The sequence below is a fragment of the Ananas comosus genome, unplaced genomic scaffold (genome assembly GCF_001540865.1).
Source record: "Ananas comosus cultivar F153 unplaced genomic scaffold, ASM154086v1, whole genome shotgun sequence".
NCBI classification, from domain to species: Eukaryota; Viridiplantae; Streptophyta; class Magnoliopsida; order Poales; family Bromeliaceae; genus Ananas; species Ananas comosus.
Window position 1 is genome coordinate 20,965 of NW_017890607.1, and position 21,586 is coordinate 42,550.

General features: G+C 37.9%; 2 protein-coding genes across 2 annotated transcripts; both read left to right on the forward strand.

Annotated features, from left to right (window-relative positions):
* The first annotated feature begins 10,779 nt into the window (after nucleotides 1–10,779).
* LOC109703951 (polygalacturonase-like) lies at nucleotides 10,780–12,424 on the forward strand. Its single transcript, XM_020224697.1, has 4 exons — nucleotides 10,780–11,186; nucleotides 11,437–11,726; nucleotides 11,872–12,100; nucleotides 12,206–12,424. Exons 1-4 carry the CDS (start codon nucleotides 10,824–10,826, stop codon nucleotides 12,422–12,424), a joined length of 1,101 nt encoding a protein of 366 aa, XP_020080286.1. The 5' UTR covers nucleotides 10,780–10,823.
* A 1,767-nt stretch (nucleotides 12,425–14,191) lies between these two features.
* On the forward strand, nucleotides 14,192–20,927 carry LOC109703953 (2-alkenal reductase (NADP(+)-dependent)-like). Its single transcript, XM_020224700.1, has 5 exons — nucleotides 14,192–14,516; nucleotides 19,312–19,489; nucleotides 20,360–20,526; nucleotides 20,657–20,743; nucleotides 20,796–20,927. Exons 1-5 carry the CDS (start codon nucleotides 14,280–14,282, stop codon nucleotides 20,925–20,927), a joined length of 801 nt encoding a protein of 266 aa, XP_020080289.1. The 5' UTR covers nucleotides 14,192–14,279.
* The last annotated feature ends 659 nt before the right edge of the window (nucleotides 20,928–21,586 follow it).

Below are 21,586 nucleotides of genomic sequence, written 5' to 3' on the forward strand. Positions count from 1 at the left end.
TATTGGATCAGTTATATATATATATATATATATATATATATATATGACATAAAACAATGAATAAAACCTCTGAAAACGTGAAAAGGGTTGAGCAAAAACTGATTTCCCACTACAAGAAGCAGCCTAACGGATCTAGCAAGCTATTGGTGGGTCATTTGAACGGTCAAAAGCGATTCAATCTTTAGAAAGATCCTACCGGACCCAGTACAAGTAGTTCAAAAACTCAAACAGTTGTTGAAAGGTTAGAAATATCTTCTACCAGCAAAGTAGATCCACGGTGTAACTAGCTCATATGGTTTTTGGTTTTTGTTTTTTTTTTTGGACCTCTCCCTCTCACTTTCTCTCGAGGCCGAGGCTGCCTCACCCCTGTAGCTAGTTCATCTCTCTAATAAATAAACGGATAGCATGCTACATTTTTTTAAAAAAAAAAAACCTCTAAAAGCGTCAAAATTAATCCGACATTATACATAGCTTAGATTCGTAGAGATAAAGTCAAATTGTAAGCCCACAATGTACTTCTCATCGTACGANCGGTGACTTAACGAATATGTGCCTACTAGTATCAATTACGCAATCACATTAACAGAAAAAACACATTTTCATTAATAAAGCGTAAAATACAAAATAATGTCCATAAATCAAAACCTACGAAGACCCAAACTCCCAACGTGGGTCTGGAACACATCCCTAGCTATCGGCTTGGTCAACGGATCAGCCACCATCCTAGTGGTGGAAATATGTTTAAGAACGACCTCGCCTAGCTTAATCATATCTCGAATGTAGTGAAATCGGATATCAATATGCTTGGTCCTGCCATGATACTTGTGATCCTTCACATAGGCCAGGGCAGCCATGCTGTCAGAGAACATCTCAACAGGTTCATTGACTCAAATCACAAAGTCGAGTCGCTGGAGAAATCTCCTTAGCCAAACAGCCTCCTAAAACGGCTGCTGATCAAGCAATATACTTCGCTTCCATAGTAGACAAGGCAACGCAGCCTTGCTTCTTACTGCACCAGGAAATTGCCCCACCTCCAAGCATAAACACATAGCCTGAGGTGGACCTGCGCTCATCTCTATCACCGCCCCAATCAGCATCACTATATCCTTTCAATCTCAAGTCCCCACCTTGAAAACAGAGAACGAGATCACTGGTTCCTTTTAAATATCGAAGGATTCTCTTGACCGCTTGCCAATGAATAGGTCCTGGGTTGCTCTGGTAACGACTTACCAAGCTAACAGCGAAGCAAATGTCAGGCCGAGTACACATCATAGCGTACATCAAACTGCCAATTGCACTCGCATAAGGAACCCTACTCATTTGTTCCTTCTCTTTATCCGTTTTAGGGCACTGATCAAGACTCAGAGTTTGATTCTTCTCCACTGGAGTATCAACGGGTTTACAATGATGCATCCTAAAACGCTCTAGAATCTTTTTAATATAAGATTCTTGAGACAAACCAAGAAGCTTTCTAGAGCGATCACGGATGACCTTTACTCCGAGCACATAGCTCGCCTCACCCATGTCTTTCATTTCAAAGTTGAGAGACAACCACTCCTTAGTGGTATTGATTAACTCCATGTTATTTCCAGCCAATAATATGTCGTCGACGTATAGAGAGAGAAACAAAATCCCATTCTCTGTTTTCTTAATATATACACAGTGGTCCTCCTCTATCATGGACATACCGATAGAGGTGATGGCTTCATGAAACCTGAAATACCACTGTCTCGACGACTGCTTGAGACCATAAATGGATCTTTTAAGACGACAAACTTTGTCTTCTTGACCTTTGAGTACAAAACCCTCAGGTTGATCCATATAGATCTCCTCTGCTAATTCTCCGTTGAGAAAAGCTGTTTTGACATCCATTTGGAACAATTCCAAATCTAGGTGTGCCACTAAGGCTAGAATCAAACGAATAGAGGCAAATCTCACAACGGGAGCAAACGTCTCGTTGTAATCTACCCCTTGCCTCTGAGTGTAGCCCTTAGCCACGAGCCGAGCCTTGTATTTATCGATTGATCCATCCGCCTTGCGCTTAATTTTTAAAACCCATTTATTTCCAATAGACTTGCGCCCAGGCGGAAGGTCAACCAATTTCCATACTTGGTTCTTGCTCATGGAGTCCATCTTATCTTTCATAGCAGCCATCCACTCACTGCAAGCTGACGTCTGCAGAGCTTCTTTATAAGAAGAAGGTTCATCGTCATCGAGCGGAGTACACATGAAAATATCCCCTTCGATCTCAAAATGTCGACGGGGAATATGTCCACGTTCACTTCTACGCAATGGAGGGTCCGAACTGCCGACTTCCAAGGGTATGCTTTCATTCAACGAAGCACTCCCACTAGCCGGAGGATCGCTACCACTTCCTTCAGCGACTTCGGGAAGTGACCGATCACCCTCAACCGCAGATAGGGTAGCGTCGTCCTGTAACTCATACAATCCGACGTCTCTTCGCATTTCACCAATGCTTGAAAAATCCTTTTCTAGGAATTCCACATCACGAGACTCAATCTCGGTCATACCACCATCTGGGTGTTCACCATACATCACATAACCCTTCGAATTTTCAGGGTATCTGATGAACACATGCTTGCTCGCTTTGGGGCCGAGTTTTCCGAATTTATGTGAGGGGCTGTGAACATATCCAGCTGAACCCCAAGGGCGTAAGTAGTGTAAACTTGGCTTTCTACCGCTCCATAACTCATATGGGGTAGTAGGCACTGATTTGCTAGGGACTCGATTAAGGATGTAGGCTGCAGTCAAAAGCGCATCTCCCCAAAAATTTATAGGAAGTTGCGCTTGCGCCATCATCGACCTAACCATGTCTAATAGAGTACGGTTCCTTCGCTCTGCAACACCATTTTGTTGCGGAGTACCAGGAATAGTGAGCTGTCTACTAATGCCCTTTTCCTCACAATAAGTCTTGAACTGATCAGACAAGTACTCACGACCTCGGTCAGTGCGAAGCGCCTTTACACTTCTTTCTATTTGATTCTCAGCCTCCGCAACGAAGCGTTTGAAGCAATCTAAAGCTTCAGATCGGCGAGAAAGCAAATAGACATATCCATAACGGGAATAATCATCAATGAATGTGAGAAAATAGCACGCACCATGCCGGGCCCTCACATTCATTGGCCCACAAATGTCAGAGTGGATTAGCTCTAAAGGATGAGAGGCACGAGTAGCCTTACCAAAAGGCTTTCTACATGCCTTTCCAGCCAGACAAGGCTCACACACAGATAGGTCAACTTTGGCGAGAGACCCCAAAAGGCCTTCTCGAGCCAGTCTATTCATTCTGTCTTGACCTATATGGCCTAATCTGGCATGCCATTTAACGGATTCATCACAGAGATTAGAAGAAGAAGAAGTAGAAGTAGTAAATGCAAACGAATCATCCTCCAAATCTAATTTAAAGAAACCATCAACTAATGTACCATAACCAAATAAAGTACCATGAAAGGAAATGTCAAGGCGGTTTCTGTCAAAATGAAATGAATATCCTAGGTGCAACAAAGCTAAAACTGAACATAGATTACATCGAATTCCGGGTGCATATAGCACGTCCTGAAGAAGTAAAGTGCGGCCACCACGCAACTTGAGTTGGTACGAACCGACTCCAAGGACTTCTTCCTTCGTGCCATTCCCAAGGGTGACGAATTGTGTGCCAGACGGTACTCGATGGTAATCTACGAACCCCACTCGGTCACGAACTACGTGTTTGTTTGCTCCTGTATCCACAATCCAATCGGGAAGAGAATGAGCTACTAAAGCATGAGAGCAAACAAAACAGTGTGAGTTGAGTGGTCGGGTTACCTTTTTCGGCTCAGGACAATCCCGAACGAAATGACCCTTCTTCTTGCAATTGTAACATTTTAGCTTTGTAGCATCCTTATTGCCAGCGCGTTTGCCTCTGTGGCGCTTTCCAACTCCACCCTGAGGAGCTTGATTCCATTTCTTCTGCGCTCCATTGTTGTGACGCTTTTTGCGCTTGGGTACAATCCCACTGCGCTTCTCGGAGCGTGCAACAAGAGCGACAGAACGGTTCACTTCCAAGCGCTCTGCCTCGAGCTCAAGATGGCGCGAGATGTCATTAAACGTTTTAATGTTCTCGCTGTGCGTCATCAGGAGCTTCATCTGGGACCATTCAGGATCAGGCAGTGAACGAATCACCGCTAGAACTTGTTGCTCATCAGTGAGCTCGTTTCCAGCAGTCTTAAGGTCCCGAATCATGGCGCTCATCACACGAAGGTGCTCAGCCATTGAATGCTTCGGGTCTTTAATGTACTGTAGAAACTTAAGATTTAGGGCACGTAGCCTTGTAGATGAAGTTTGACCAAATGTAATCTTCAAATTGTCCCACATATCCTTGGCAGTTTCAAAGATCTCAAACTGTCCAATGAGGTCGTCTTGCATGGCACTCAACATAGTGTACCGAGCAGTTCGATCCTCCTTGATCCATTTGTTATAGATCTCCTTTTCATGCTCAGAAGCTGTGCCTTCGGCAGGCAAGACTCTTTTGACAGATAGAGTTTCAAGAACCCCTTGTTCATTAAGCAGGTATTGCATTTTCCTGTGCCAAATATCATAATTCTTTCCATCTAGCTTATCACCCCTGGTGAGATCAGCTATGATGTTCTTGGAAGTCATTTCACTACATTCAAAAATAGGTTTGGACATTAGGCACATATTCCCAAAAAATTAACAAGATTGAAACTTTATCCTCGACACAACGGGATCGAAAACTTCGCTATGCTCGTAATCATCACCCAGTATCGATTCAAAATATTACAATCTTATTAATTTTTCTACTAATTTTGAAACTTATTCAAAATTGAAACTGATCCATTTTGAAAGAACACATCCTTAAAAAAATTTTATACATGAAGAACAAATCACATGATGTCATCACACAGATAAAAAAAATAAGTACTTATGCCAAAATTTAATTTGAAAAACGTCGACGCTGCGCAAAACACATTCCTTTACATGGCCTTAATTATTACATCACCTTTTTCATAATTAAAACCTACTACATCACTACAAGATGTACATCAGAAAATAAATATTCTACAGGAATGCTGCACACGTCGAACCCGTCTTTCCAAAATTAAATTTTGTTAAAAAATCACCGAATAACATAAGTACTTATATGCCAATAAAATATCATGCTACATAAGCAAAAAAACACCCACATAGGATAAACAACACATGCATATTCTAAAAAAATAGCATAATAAGTATCCAAAAAAAATACGCAGGAAATATTATGCAGGAAATAAAAATATCCACACAGGATTTTTATTATTATTGATTCTGGACTGCGCGTGACAAGCCGGGCGGCTTCTGAGTCTGCTCGGGCTCATGCAGGCCCGCACAGGGCCGAGCCCAGCACAGGGCGCGTGCCCACAGGGGCCGGGCCCGCACGGTACGCGCGGGCGCGGCCCGTGCCCGCAGCAGGCCGAGGCCTGCGCGGTGCGCTCGGGTGCAGCCCGTTCCCGTAGCAGGCCGGGCCTGCGCGGAGCGCGTGCGTGCGAGCCCGCGCCCACAGCGGGCCAGGCCCGCGCTGTGCGGGCGGGTGCGCTCCGCTCCCGCAGCGGGCCGGGCTCGATGCACGGTAACGGCCCGCGCCGTGGGCGTGCGCCCGTCGCAGCCGGCCCGGCCGGCACCGTGCCGCGGTTAGGCCCCGCGCCCGCAGCGGGCCGGCCGCTCGGACCATCGGGTAAGCCCCGTCCGCAATGCGGCCGTCCGAGCGAGCGGGCGCGCCCCGCATCCGCAGCAGGCCGGGCCCGCGCTGATCAGCTGCTGCGAGCCCGCGTGCGCAGCAGCGCAGGAAGCGCGCCTCACCCGCAGGGTGCGCGCCGCGCCCGCAGCGGGGCGGCCCGCGCGATGCGCGGTGCGCGCCTGCATCCGCAGCGGGCCGAGCCCGCGCGATATGTGGGGTCGCGCGCCGCCGCCGCCCGCAGTAAAAAAAATTGCACGAAAAAAAACAACGTATGAAAAAAAATATTCACATGTCCTATGATGATCAGAAAAAAAATAAAACTAATTTAATTTTTTTTTTCCCTTTTTTTTAATTTCACAAAGAAACCAAAAAATATAGAACCGATCTACATCAAGGATTGATCAACCAAAAACATGCGATCTAAAAAAAAACACATGCATCACAAGCATGATCATATAAGGCGAAAACAAGCATTCAGGCTCTGATACCAATTGTTGGAAATAATAGGCAGCGGAAACTTACAAACCGGATAGCCAACGTATCCGGGAACCGGAATCGGATCGGGTTGCTTGTTTTACAAGCCTTCTTGGATCGTCCTTGTCTCGATGCTTCTGGATCTCCCACGTTTCTCGTCTTCTTCCACGCGTACGCCTTACGTCACGGAACGGATCGCCTTACGTCACGGATGCCAATCGGAGAGGGCTACCAGAGTCCTCTCCTATGTCCACACCCTAAAACCCCGGAAACGTAGGTGGAAATCCCAGAGAGGAAGAGGAGAGAGAAGAAGGAAGATTTTGTGGATTCTCGAATTAGATCGTATTCTTTTTCCGTCGTTCCTACGGGAGAAAACGGGGGCGTATATATAAAATAACGGAACCCCTAAATATCCTGAATCTCATTAGGATTAGGATTGAGATATTTATTAACATATAATAAATATCCATTATAAGATATGTTTCTTAACTGATAAGAAACATATAATTTATACTTATCCTAAACTTATTAGGATAAATCATGATCCACAACTTATGTGGATCGGGTCAAATCATAATCCGCCAATGTGGACACACCATATGACAACAAGGTCAATCTAACACTATTAGATAGAATGAAGTTAAGAAAAAATATATAGAAATATATTTCTGCGTTCTTCGATGGGACTGCAAAAAATATATCGTAACTGACTAACCGCAATATGCGGAACACAATATTACGTACAAAATAAATAGGGTATTTTTTCATTGTCGTTTCTCCCCGCACGTAACGTAATCTCCCCGCAATCTCAAACGAAGCCTAAGCGCAGTGATGAAAATTCACTGTCGCACGTAACGTAATCTCCCCGCAATCTCAAACGAAGCCTAAGCGCAGTGATGAAAATTTACTGCGCTTAAATGGGTGTATTTCGCTGTCACGCAGAATATATATATAGTCCTCTTTCAATCCTACCAAATTTGTAAGTAATGATACAGTTACAATATCTATGTATAAGAGTAAATCTTATATTTTGTCCATTCAAAAATTTATCAAAATGCATTTGAGTTTTTAGTTAAAAAATTAATTGAATCGACTAATGGAAACCAGATTAACATCTACATGTATCGTGATGTGACCTAACTACGACCGGAGAACCGAAATTACCGCCTCTGATTCTCTAGGGCACAATTTAATCATGCCACGAGAAAAACTGGGAAATGTAGGATGAGGTCGCTTTTGTGCTTTTACTTTTAGGTTAATTTTATATATATCCCTATGAATATAGTAGATAATAAATATTTTTCTATAAAGTTCAAATTTTATATATTGTTTCTGTAAAAGTTCTGATTTTTTAAATATATTTCTATTATTACAATTTATTAGAAAATTTTAGTTAGCTATAGGTTAAATACTTAACTTTGATTACTTTTTGACATTTTTACCCCTCTTATATTATATTATTATGACTTTTAGAGAGGTATGTTTGTGATGACAAAATTAAAAATATAAACAGTTCTCTAACTGTTTTCTAACAGTAACAAATCAGAGAGACATATTTGAAAATAACAGAACTTTTACAGAAATAATATATGAAAATTAAATTTTGTAAAGATATATTTATCATTCATTATATTTGTAGGAATATGTACGAAATTAATCCGTTACTTTTTCTTTCTCAGTGACAACAAAGTCGTATGGATCAACTGAATTGCTGTGCTTCGATGATTATTTTCTCCTCACTTAGGAATACGAGGTGTATTTTGACCGACCTAGTTCACACCCATGATGCTAAAATTAGAAAATTTAAAAAAAATAAAAAGCTTTGGAGATGATATGGTAAATAAGTATCTATCCAAATATAAAAATGACAATATGTGATTAAATGTAAGGGTTCATACTTTCGAAAGTATTTTTACTTCTTATCCACATATTACATCCTTGTGCCTCATATGCTATTTAAAGATTAAATGAAACAAGAAGAAGATAATTAAAAAAATTACATTCCTAGCTTTTCTTATGCTTCAAGAGAAATCATCACAAAAAACTATTAAAATCCCCGAAAACGTTAGATGGAAGTGATCGCGGCCGGCGTTTCAAAGATGTAGCTTAAAATTAAGACTAAATTACAGAAAATTCTTTCGTCAATAACCGTCTTTTTATTTTTTTTCCTCTGTCATTCAAAAATCTATACTTTATCCCTTTAAAAACTAAAAAATATTTACAAAAGAGTACGGTGTGACAAAATGATCAAATTGCTTTCATCATCTTCGTCTCCTTCCAAATCTTGCTCATCCGCGCCTCTCTCGACCCTAGCTCTGACTCTGTTTTCTCCACCTACTCCCCTACTCCTCTAGCACCCTCGCCACCCCTCTATTTCGGCGACTGTAGGGAGAAGATCGTGGTGGATATGGACGGAAAAGGTGGGCGAGGGCAAGGGCGAATGTAAGGCAGCGGAGGAGGGGGAGGGTGTGTGTCTAGGCACAGACAGAAGTGCGCGAGAGCAAGGGCGAGGCGAGAGCGAGGGTGAGGGCGAGGCAGCACGACATGGCGAGAATATCGGTGAGGAAGGAGAAGAAAGATGAGAATGTTAAGAGTATTTTGGGTATAAGAAATAAGGTATAAACTGAACCCTAACGGAACACTGACGACGGGGACGAAGTAACCATTTTTTATTTTTTAAAAAGATAAAGTGTAGATTTTCGAATGACAGGGGGGAAAGTGAAAAAAATGAGTATTGACCGGGAGATTTTCTGTAATTTAGCCTAAAACTAATTAAAATTATCTACTAACTATCTTTCTAAGAATAGAAAGAATATGATTATTGTTCACTTTTTCTAAGAAGCCAATTACAATTAGAGAGAAATTTTCTATGATACCTTTTTCGGTGCAATCTAAGAAAGACAAGAACCGTGCCGTGTGCAATGTACGGAATACAAACTACGTATATTCTTAACGCATATTTATTTGCAAAGTATTACTAACTTGTAAATTAATTAGGCGACTGATCTAAGTACCTTCATGAACCCTCAAACCTCACATTCTTTAGAAGTGGTCAATTAATTAATTTAACACATACTTTTTTTAAAAAAAAAGAGAACTTTTGAATCGAAGACATGTACTCCCTAAAATTTCTTGTTTCTTGAATTAAAAAAATATAGCGTGGACTTAACTCCAGAAGCAAGTAATTATAAAATAGCAGTTTTCCGGATCAAGCTAGCAAACTTGCTTTATTCTATTTTATACTCAAAATTTTGACTTTGATTGATTGATCTTAGCAGTTATCAAAGATTTATTTCCAAGAAAGAAAACTATCATGGCATTTTCTGATGATCTTAGTGATACCTGATTATCGCTGTTATCTAAAATATCAATCTAATAAAAAAATGATCCAAAATTAATATTAAAACCTCCTCTCGTACGTATAGCGGACATCAAGTAATGTATATATGACATAAAACAATGCATAAAGCCTCTGAAAACGTGAAAAGGGTCGAGCAGAAACTGATTTCCCACTACAAGAAGCAGCCTAACGGATCTAGTAAGCTGTTGGTGGGTCATTTGAAGGGTCATAAACGATTCGATCTTTAAAAAGATCCTACCGGACCCAGTACAGTAGTTCAAAAACTCAAACAATTGTTGAAAGGTTGGAAATATCTTCTGCCAGCAAAGTAGATCCACGGTGTAACTAGCTTATATGATTTTTATTTTTATTTTTTGACCTCTCCCTCTCGCTTTCTCTCGAGGCCGAGGCTGCCTCACCCCTGTAGCTAGTTCATCTCTCTAATAAATAAACGGATAACATGCTACATTTTTTTAGAAAAAAAAAAAACCTCTAAAAGCGTCAAAATTAATCCGACATTATACATAGCTTAGATTTGTAGAGATAAAGTCAAATTGTAAGCCCACAATGTACTTCTCATCGTACGACTATAATCACTTATGCGTGAAGCCAAAATGGATTCATGCATCTAATCACATATTGTTGATGCAATGATCACCAAATCATGTTGGCCATCGAATGCTCTACGCTATCATGCAGGTCACCAATTTCCATGCACATGGGGTTTAGTGATGGGCTTACTTATACTTGACATGATAGAGCTACATGATTATTCCCCGGCCCTTAATTAATTATATAAGGCCAAAGAAATTTATTTTGTGTCCAATATAAATATCATAAATATTATTTTTAAGCAATTTAAAATTTTAGAAAATTATAATTATTTCGCATTCTTTAATATGGTGTTATAGAGCAAAGTTCTGATGTCGAATTCTACTTAATATTGAGAAATTGTTGAATATAAATATTATAAATTATATTGGCTGCGTGATTAGTTTGCTCTCCAAGTCTAACTTGATGTTTAAAAATAAGTAATTAATGTTTCAGTCATTATAACCAATATATTTGATCTTTATGAGTACTATAATCTTTTCCGCACCTACGTCGCAACTCTATAAATACCCCCTTCAACTATTTTGTTTTCTCATCTAAGTATATACCAAAACCACCAAAATTTACTTCTATCAACTAAATTAACTAGACTTTATCCTCATGGCACAATTCCTAACCCTGAGCGTAAGAGCTTTTCTCTTCCTTACATTTTTCGCAACTATAACTATGGGGGCATATAATGTAGTAAACTACGGGGCGAGGCCCGACGGTCGGACCGACTCGGCGAAAGCTTTCCTTGGTGCATGGGCTGATGCTTGCGGGTCCAGCAAGCCCGCGACGATATACGTCCCTGCGGGGAGCTTCTTCGTCAGCCAAGCACTCTTTCAAGGGCCCTGCAAAAATTTCGATATCAAGATCGACATTGATGGGACCATTGTTGCCTCCTCGGACTATCGCGGAGGGGTGTTGGTTTGGTTGACGTTTAAATACGTCGATGGCTTGTCCATCTTCGGTGGGACTCTCGACGGCCAAGGCCAGGCTTTCTGGGCTTGCAAGACGGCTGGAGGGAACTGTCCATCAGGAACCACCGTAAGTTACTTTACATAAGATTACGTACGAGTTTTTGTTTAGAACTCTTGTAGAAGTACTGTTTAAGAAAAACTACTACAAAAATCTCCAATTTGAAACTTTTTGCCTACCAACTGTATTAGCTACTACACAGATAGATAAACTTGTATGATAATTACAAATGAAACCAAAGCAAATTTAATTTTAGATTTGCAACTAAATAAGATCAGTGGTCTAATTATACTGCCATTCTAAACCATATCCTGTGCAGTCACTCAGCATAGGTATGTCAAAGAACGTTCTTATTAGCGGCCTGACGACGACGAACAGCAAGGGCTTCCACATATCCATTTTTGGGAGTAACGGCGTGACAGTGCAAGGCGCGAAGATCATTGCGCCCGGTAACAGCCCCAACACAGACGGCATCCATATCCAAATGTCGAGCGGCGTGACCGTCACGAGTAGCAGCATAAAGACGGGCGACGACTGCATCTCGATCGGTGAGGGGACGAGCAATGTGTGGATTGAGAAGATCGGCTGCGGTCCCGGTCACGGCATTAGGTGAGTTTTCACTAACTACTCGGCATCATAATATATGTAATCATTATAAAATTGGCAGTTTAAAGCTTAACCTAGTAGAGATCGGCAGCGTAACAACATATGTTTCCCTAACTATATATTTGTGATTATGCGACTTATGTTGTAGCATTGGAAGCTTGGGGGGGACGCCGTTGGGAGCCGGCGTGCAGAACATCACGGTGAAGTCGGTCGTCTTCACGGGGACGCAGAACGGGCTCAGGATCAAGACATGGGGGAAAGCGTACAGCGGATTCGTGAAGGACGTAACGTTCGAGCACGCCGTCATGCAGAATGTCCAGAACCCGATTGTTGTTGATCAAAACTATTGTCCTGGCGCCGTCAACTGTCCAGGCCAGGTATGGTTTTCGCATTTGTCACCAGGCCATATACGGTGGCACTCGACCTATTCGACATATCCGAGTTTCTTTAGTTCTTAATCTTGGTCGATCGTCGTATTTCAGAGCTCGGGGATTAAGATCAGCGGGCTGTCGTACACCGACATCCAGGGATCGTCGGCGACGCAGTTGGCGGTGAAGTTCGACTGCAGCCCGAGCAACCCGTGCGGCGGGATCAAGTTGCAGGACATCAGGCTCACGTATCAGAACCAGCAGGCGCAGTCCTACTGCAAGAATGCGGACGGGAGCGCATCTGGATTTGTTATTCCTCCGAGTTGCCTCTGACTTTTATATATATATATATATATATATATATATATATATATATATATATATATATATATATATATATATATATATATATATATATATATATATATATATATATATATATATATATATATATATATATATATATATATATATATATATATATATATATATATATATATATATATATATATATATATATATATATATATATATATATATATATATATATATATATATATATATATATATATATATATAAACTTCTATATTTTTAAAAAAGCATGCATTAAGACATTAGTGCTAGCAGGCTTTGGATTTTTGGATGAAAATTTATAGCTTTGGAATAATAGTGGTACTCTCGGGTTGAGTGGATGGGTTGAACAATATAGCTTGTATATGTGTAGTACACCGAATTTTTAATATTTAAGCAAATGTAAATAAAAATAATGTAAAATATTATTTTTATTAGACTTACAGAAACAAAAGAAAATTTTGGAATGACATGTGATGAAATTGAAATAAAAAAAAGAAGATTTAAAAATTTTATAAGGAACAAGATTTATATTTTAGCTACAAAATTCACATAGGTGAAAAATTATGAAAATTTGAGAATTTATCGAAGCTATTTTTTTGAGACTAGATTTAAAGTTTTGTGTCATTCGAATATTCGAGCAGTGAAAACGAGACCTAACAGTAATCTGTTAAAAATTTTAGTCGATAGAATTTTCGGTAACCTAAAATAATTGAAAATTAAAAAATTAAGATAAATTAATTCTTATTAATTTTAATTGAGTTTGTTCGTCAAATTTGAGTTTAAATTGGCATTCAGAAGAGCTCCAATTGAACATATTAGGTCAAAATTGGACAAATTAAGATATTTGCTGCATAAGGACTTATTGGCATATTGCTGCATTGGTCAGTGGAATTTCACTAAAACATCTTTACTCTTATCCCCTCATCAACCTGTACCAAGAGAGAGAGAGAGNAAAAAATATTCAATTAGGAAAATAAAATAAATAAGTTTCAACCTTGGAACCTTAGTACTTACCATCAAATTAATTCTTAACCAATACTATTAGGTGCAATTAGCAACATAACTTTTTTCTTATTGGTGTTAAAAATGTACGTAATTTATTTGAACTATGAATTATGGATCATTTTAGATCGACTATCTAATCTTTCAAAATTTTGATTTTATTACTTAATCTTTCAATTTATTTAATTTGAATTAATTCTTCAATAATATTTTGGCTTTAAAATTTAAATTAATTGCTTATTTTAATAAATTTATAACGGTGAGAATTGTATAAATTAAGTATACTGCCTAACCATTTAAAGATAGACCCTGCATTCCAAAATTGAATCAATATATTGTTAACCGACTCAGATCAAATAAATTAAAGGAAAAACTTTAAATACCCCTCATGTGGTTTAGCACTTTCTCAGTTTAGCACCTTATAGTTTAAAGTGTATCAAGTTAGCACCCTGTGGTTTCGCACCTTCTCACTTTAGTACCATGTGGTTTCAAGTGTATCAAGTTAGTACCATGTGGTTTTATTTTTGTATCAAGTTAGTATCATGTGGTTTTAATTTTCTCTTTTTATTATCCTCGTAGAGGTATATAATTTAATAAAATATTAAACCACAGGGTACTAAAGTAAGAAAGTATGAAACCACTGGTACTAACTTGATACACTTTAAATCACAGGATACTAAAATGAGAAAGTTCGAAACCACGTGGGGTATTTGAAGTTTTCCCATAAAATAACGAATCACGCGGAGCACGCCGTTGTAGCTCTTTACATACTCGTCGCGAGCTCGCTTGTGAACTCGGAGACGAAGAGGACGGAGCTCGGAGATCGCAACAATGGCGGCGGAGGGGGAAGAGCTGAGAAACAAGAGGATCATCTTCAAGGACTACGTCGTAGGGTTCCCCACCGAGGACGACATGGTCCTCACCCCCTCCACCATCCGATCGAAGGTCCCCAAGGGATCGACGGCCGTGATCCTCAAGAACCTCTACCTCTCCTGCGACCCCTACATGCGTTGGCGCATGTCGGCGCCCGAGCACGAGAGCTACACTGACGCCTTCGTTCCGGGATCTGTGAGCGAAACCCTCGTCTCAAAACCCTAGCATCTCTTTTTTTTTTTTCTCGTCAAAAAAGAGAAAGAAGTACTATGTTTCAACGCATCAGCGGCAGTTGTCACTGGTTTGCCCCATCTTGCTAATTGAATGGTCTATGTGTTGGATGCAGCTCCAAAGAAAAAAGGTATTATCTTAAAGCTGTACTCTATGAATTATGGTACCCCTTACACTCCATGTTTTGAAAGTAATATCCTCAAAAAAAAAAATAAAAAAACTTGCTATATATTTTGTCTTCGTCGATGCTATGTTCATGATCCTTAAAAATAAAGTTTGGGTTTGATATCTTTAACTATAAAGATAAAGATCTCAATGCTGCCTTGAAAAGTTATTCATGAAACCTACTCGACTTTTTCTTAATATGTATAATATTTTCCCGCTGGATCCACACTGCTTAAGATCTTTTCTTATAATACACAGAATCCTAAAAGATCAAACATCTAAGCCTAATTTTGAACATTGTGAACAATCTGATTAGAATGCCTGACCCAAATAAAAGAAAATAACATAAAAATCTCTAATGATGTTGCCCACATCTAAAGTTTAATAGACACCCCTTAGCACTTTAGAAAGTGTAAAGACTCCCAATTTTTTAAACACTTTTATACTGTATTCTCTTTTGTGCTCCTGCAACTTTAATACTTAATTCCTTCACCACCGCACACCACACGAACGGACAATGAAAAAGAGAAGAAGAACCACATAACTTTGCGTAAAATACTCCAGGTTTCGTCCTAAGAACCGTAATCGACATCTACTTCGAGAACGTGGGCCGAATCTTGAAGCGGTATCTGAACAAAGAGCTCACGTGACATCGCGTCCTGGCGGATAATATCTCAGTACAACCTCCCCCAGCAAGAGCATCACATACATTTTCAACTCGTGACGAAAAGGCTCTCTCTCTGCAACTTCATTTTCCCGACACCTCACCTCTATCCCAATTTTGAAATTGGTCATTCAGTATAATACAAGTCATTAAATACGTTTACTACGAAGCATGCGCAGTAAAATAAGAAGGCATCCTTCCCCACTCGTCGGCTCTTGCGGCCGTAAATGTCGGCAAACAGTCGTCGTCTCGCCCGCGACTGATGTATCTTGATTTGCTAATTATTGTTTGGATTTTTGCAATATTGTTTCTGTGTGTATCAACAACTCTGCTGTCGTTGTGTCAGCAATGAAAGATACATGTGATCAGAATAAATGAAATGGTATTTCTAAAATCAAGTTTTAGATACTTGAGAATTTTTAAAACATATTATTTTCCCGTTTATCCCTAATATACGCTCTTATTTAATTCCTTGATTCTAAACAATCCAGTTTAATCATGTCAATCAAAGCATACTATTAATGAAGCCATAAAAAAACACAATTTGATATAGTAACAATAAAGTATTAAAATCCTCATCAATGCCAATTGAAATACATTAATTATAAGTTTCTGCATAAAATGAAACTAAAAGAAACAGCATTTCTACTTTACAAAGTCACATTCCATTTATGTGCAGTTCATGAATCTCACATTTACACTTTATAAATTTTTTTATTATAAATGATTTAACATAATATTCATAAATTATACAAAATTATTATCGAAAATATTTATAAAATCAGGCCTAAAGCTACATCACCCATAAAAAATAAAAAAATTTAATCTCCACTTTCTAAATGCTGATAATTCATTCCCCCCCTTATTTAAAATATATTAAAAATTTGAGAATACCTTTTTAAAAACAGTAATCGTTACTGTTTCTTAAAACTAACATAATAAATATTCTATCATATTTGTCGACTTTGCACAAATAATTTAATTTGAAAAAAAAATTTAAAATAACTTTATAGTACATTTAAATCTCAATAAGGCTTACTGGCCAATATTCCTCATTATTCATCATATGACAACATTAATTCATCACTCGACCAGAGGGATATCACCATGTCAAATAAAAAATTTAAGCACATGTGTTTTACGGAAGATCACAAATAAGTTCCTCTATTTACTAAAATATTAAAATTATTTAGATGTTTTAAAAAACAGTGAACGTTATTTTTAAAAAAACAAACTATTTTATCATTTATATTGCTCGACTTTACATAAATTAATTTAATATTTAAAAATAAAAATTTAAATATTTATATTACATTAGAATCTTTTATAGCTTACTTGCCCGAATATTCGTTAAAACCCAAAATTTTCTAATTATTATTTATTTACATTTATTTATTAATATATATATTTTTTATTTAATTCTATTAATTCTTACAGTCGTTCGAGTCAGTCCGTAATGGCCCGACGTTACGCGGAGTGCGCGCAGTTCGTTACCGGATTGCGATCAACCGGGGGCGGACTAGGACCGAACGTGTGTAACACCACAGTCGACCCATATGTACTCCTTGATATTTATAAAATTTCTTACCCTGTCATTGACAGTAAGAACCTCCCTAAAAGATAACACATTGAAAAAGATAATTTCGATTCCTTAATTATTAACTTAATTTATTTTATTTTATTTAGATCCTCTATCATTGGCTGTTAAAGCAGCTCCGTCAACATCTCCGTCGTGTCCGTTAGAGAGACCGTACCGATCGTATCTTGGTGGTTCCGATTAATCCGCACGAAGACGAAAATACTCCTATACACTGCCGGTCGACACCTTCCGATCAATTTATTGATATCTTTTCTTCACATTTATTTTTTTTTGAATTTTTCGATTAATACTGTAACTGTAAATTTTCATTTATTAACACAAAATTTAGCTTAGATTTTATCACAATCGATTATTGCGTTCCGGTTCTGTTTAACCATATTCATCACTATATCATATATCATATAAACATAATTTATTTTCGTCGTCTCTGAAGCTTGCGGGATACCAACCAACGTCCAAAAAATTTTAGATAAATTCAAATATTATATTATTGTGGTCGCACTTTCGCTTTGTCATATGATTAAAAACTGTTCAATTAATCTTGCTATTTTTTCTTTTTTGTTTGTCCCTCCAATTAATTTTCTTTATTAAATCTAATATATAAATTTTTATGTATGCCCACCTATAATTTAATAATATTACCTCTTTTGTACATTTTAATTTAAACTTTATTACGAATTAATAAAATATATACAAAATAAAAATTAAAAATAAATATTTACGAAATAAATGAATTTTAATTATAGAATATAAAATAAACAAATCAAATCAATATGGGTAATTCAATTTTAAAATTTTAAGCTAAATTTTTAGGCTTCCATATTTACTATTAATCAATAATAAATATCAAAAAAGAAACCATCCAAATACATAGACACGCATAATTGAACTCGAGTTAGTAATGATTAGAAGCTAGACACTACGTACTTATTTGAAAACTAAATTTCATAATTTTTCGACATCATTTACCTATCAAACAAGTAGTCTAAAAATGAACGATTGAAATAAAAATCTCATAAAATATGATGACAAAAGACTTAAATTTAAAATCAGAGCTACTGTTCTAACTCTCAATAGTAAAAAAAAAAAAAATTTATAAAAATTTTATCAGATTTGGATAGTTTTATACCGTTAAATTCACAAACGCATAACATCGACTATTAAAATTGTCAATTTTGAGACCTTTTGATCACTACCCAAATGATGTTGAAAAGTTATGAAATTTAGTTTTCAAATACGTTTAATAGTGTAGGTCAAATCTAACGAACCCAATCGTCGATTTGGAAGCCGAATAATTGAAAATAATTTGGTAGGACGGAGACCTTTATGCTATTGATAGTATACCAATCTAGCTCTCTCTCTCTCTCTCTATATAGGGGTAGGGAGAGAGAGGAGAGGAGGATGGTCTATGGTGCACCGGGTTCACCGAAGGAAGCCAGGGACATATGGCATAGTAATAGATTGGACTCTACCACACTATATTTTAAATATAGTGTTATTTTTATTTGTTATGTTGTATTATTATTATTTTTTAAATAAAGACACTATTATATTATTGTATTGTATAATTTTCGACACTTTATCTTAGACTTAATTTTATTTTTCTATCCTGTATTATTTTTTTTTCTAATAGATTTTACTAAATTATTTTTTCTCGTCAATCTCTATATTGCTATTAACAAATGTATCGTTGTAGATAAAATTTACCAATTTTATTAAAATACACCAGCAAAATAGAAGAAAAAAAAAAAGTTAAACCGAATATCCATAATAGACTCATTGAAAGTTTTCATTTTCGTTCCGAAGCCAAGTTGCTTCAAACTATTGCTTAATTCACCTTAATTCCTATTGAATGAAGCGATAGCATGCTACCTTCCTCTCAAAAAAAAGTTTCTTTCAAATTATTTTTAATTAACTTTTTGTAACTTTTACATAGTTTGTGCTTTTTATGGCAAAATGAATTGAATATATGCTCTGCCAAGCCCTAACTCACCCTCCGTGGACGAACCTTGCGGAGGTTTTTAACCAGTATTTTTTTAATAGGTTTTATATGAAATTATAGATTTATTGCTTATAGCGTAAGAATTGAAAAAAAAAAAAAGAAAAAAAAAGGGTACATTATAGGAAATTTGTGTAATTTATACGGTTTAGTTCCTTTTGAATGGGAGTTTCAGATTTTAAATTGGCGGATTGAGTGATCAGTTAGGCTATACTCATTTGAAATATGCGAGCTTGTTAAATTTCTTGTAATTATTGAGAATGTTAGCTCTCGAGATCAGTGTTTCATGGCATTGTGCAACCTAATTTTTGTCCTCTGATTCAATCTGCAGGTCATTGTTGGTTATGGTGTGGCGAAAGTTGTCGACTCTGGACACCCAGATTTCACAGCTGGAGACTTGGTCTGGGGATTAACTGGTTGGGAAGAGTACAGTCTGATAACTGCACCTGAAGGCTTGATGAAAATCAAACACACCGATGTCCCGCTTTCTTATTATACGGGCATCTTAGGTATCTTTTAATCCATCCACCTCTTTACAGCGTTTAATCAAGATACGTTGTTAAAAGAAGCTATTGCTGTCGTTTTCACGTAAATTTACTAACATTTGAGCATGCGCTGTTTGAACTTTCACAATTTCGCAAACAGAGCGCAAACTCTTACCTTCTTGTAATAGTGCGATCATCTTGTATTATCCAAACAACCTAGTTTTCTGCGTGTTTGTTGTACGGTTCTCAGCGACAAAAGATTGAACTCTGTTTGGAAGGTAACCTACTATTTCTACTGTTGTCAATGAAGCTTTAGTTAATGCTGTTGCTATGTTAAGTGTGTTGTTACTGTTGCTTCTGTTGCAGCATGCGGGAATCCTTTGAAAATCATTGTACAATGACAGTTCGTAGGGTGTTTGTGCATTTATCACTACTAATTAGAAGAAAAACTGCAAATAGTTTCTAACAGAATGTAATCAACTCATGGTTATTTATGTGCTGAGAGTATATAAGTGAGAAATAAGCAGCGCGAACTTATGATTCTGTGGGATAAAATAAAACATACAGCAACGCCTCATTTTCTCAATTCGTTTAGTTTTCACATGATTTGTCATGAATTGTGAAACAACCGTTGTACTCTAAAAGCTTAAGCTGCCCTCTCACGTCTGGGCTCGAGACTTTTGAATCGGCTCATGACGTGGGCTTGAATTAAATGGGAGGAAATTAATATGCTAGGAGCCTGGCGTGACTCGAACTCAGGACCTCCTACTCTGATAGCATGTGAAACAATCGTTGTACTCTAAAAGTTTAAGCTGTTAGAGAACGATATTTAAACATTTTTATATTTAACATGAATGTCTTCCAATATCAGAGGTTTCTGTGCAATTACTGCAGGAATGCCGGGGCATACTGCTTATATTGGATTCCATGAAATATGTTCTCCAAAGAAAGGAGAAAGAGTCTATGTTTCAGCGGCATCAGGCGCAGTTGGTCAGCTTGTTGGCCAATTTGCTAAGTTGATGGGGTGCTATGTGGTTGGGAGTGCAGGCTCCAAAGAAAAGGTATTATCTTAAGCTGTACTCTATGAATTATGGTACCCCCCTTACATCATGTTGTTGAAAGTATATCCTGCGAAAAAGAAAAAAGAAAAACTGGCTATTATATTTGTTCTTCGTCGATGCCTATGTTCAGGTTGATCTCTTAAAGAATAAGTTTGGGTTTGATGATGCTTTTAACTATAAGGAGGAGAAAGATCTCAATGCTGCCTTGAAAAGGTTAGTTTGTTATTAACGTGTTTAGGTGTTGTTATTAACGTTGTGAGTCTATGTAGTCAGCGCCCGCTGCTGCTGCTGGACAAACGGCTGTAATGCCGGGCGTTTCTCCGGCTGCTCACGCCTTCCTCGGAAGAGATAAGGAAGACGTCGTAGGAGCTGCATTTGCTGAAATGGAAGAGAATATATGACTTACTGGTAAAGGTTCTTGAACCCTATCTCCACGTCCACTAGGCCCTTTTACTTCGGAACGTTCTCCTCGGAAAAGCAGTGCTGCAACTTGTTCAACACCTACGGAAGAACGACCCACTCCAACATGACTCTATAATTAGGCGTCTGGCGCTAAGCTGGCACTCGAGAGTACAAGTCTTCTTGGCGCAGTTCGTAAGCCGGGGGGTGCAAGAGCTTCATCTACAGCTAAGGCAGACCCTTTGTGGACGCTTATAAATGTTCCGGTTCAATAACCCAAGAAGAAGGAGAAAAAGAACAGGCAGCACACACACGCGCACGCACTTCTTAATTCAGTAGAGTTTAACGTCCTCCGTGTTTTTCTCTTATGTTCGATATTTTCACAAAAAATTTTTTTTAACCCTCAGAAATGTGAAAGATTTCATCGATTCCCCACAATAATTTGAAATCTACACCGTTGTAGGTAATCTCTAAAAAAAAAGAAAAAGAAAAAAAACCCAGTCCGTAAAGATTAGTCTAACAAGTGTGTTACAAGAAGTCTTGAATCCGAATTCTACAAACGAGAAAATCTGAAGACACGATACATATTCTTTTGAGGAATTCGTCACACCTAGTCCTTGTATATATGTATAATTCTTTTTTCAGCTTCGATCAAGTAGCT

What these genes read in the sequence shown, in the direction of transcription:
- LOC109703951 (XM_020224697.1), top strand. Translation starts at nt 10,824, where the DNA reads ATGGGGGCATATAATGTAGTAAACTACGGGGCGAGGCCCGACGGTCGG. An exon ending in ACTGTCCATCAGGAACCACC is followed by an intron (nt 11,187 to 11,436) that starts GTAAGTTACTTT and finishes TATCCTGTGCAG; the next exon opens with TCACTCAGCATAGGTATGTC. An exon ending in GGTCCCGGTCACGGCATTAG is followed by an intron (nt 11,727 to 11,871) that starts GTGAGTTTTCAC and finishes CTTATGTTGTAG; the next exon opens with CATTGGAAGCTTGGGGGGGA.
- LOC109703953 (XM_020224700.1), top strand. Translation starts at nt 14,280, where the DNA reads ATGGCGGCGGAGGGGGAAGAGCTGAGAAACAAGAGGATCATCTTCAAG. An exon ending in GTGCAGGCTCCAAAGAAAAG is followed by an intron (nt 20,527 to 20,656) that starts GTATTATCTTAA and finishes GCCTATGTTCAG; the next exon opens with GTTGATCTCTTAAAGAATAA. An exon ending in ATGCTGCCTTGAAAAGGTTA is followed by an intron (nt 20,744 to 20,795) that starts GTTTGTTATTAA and finishes GAGTCTATGTAG; the next exon opens with TCAGCGCCCGCTGCTGCTGC.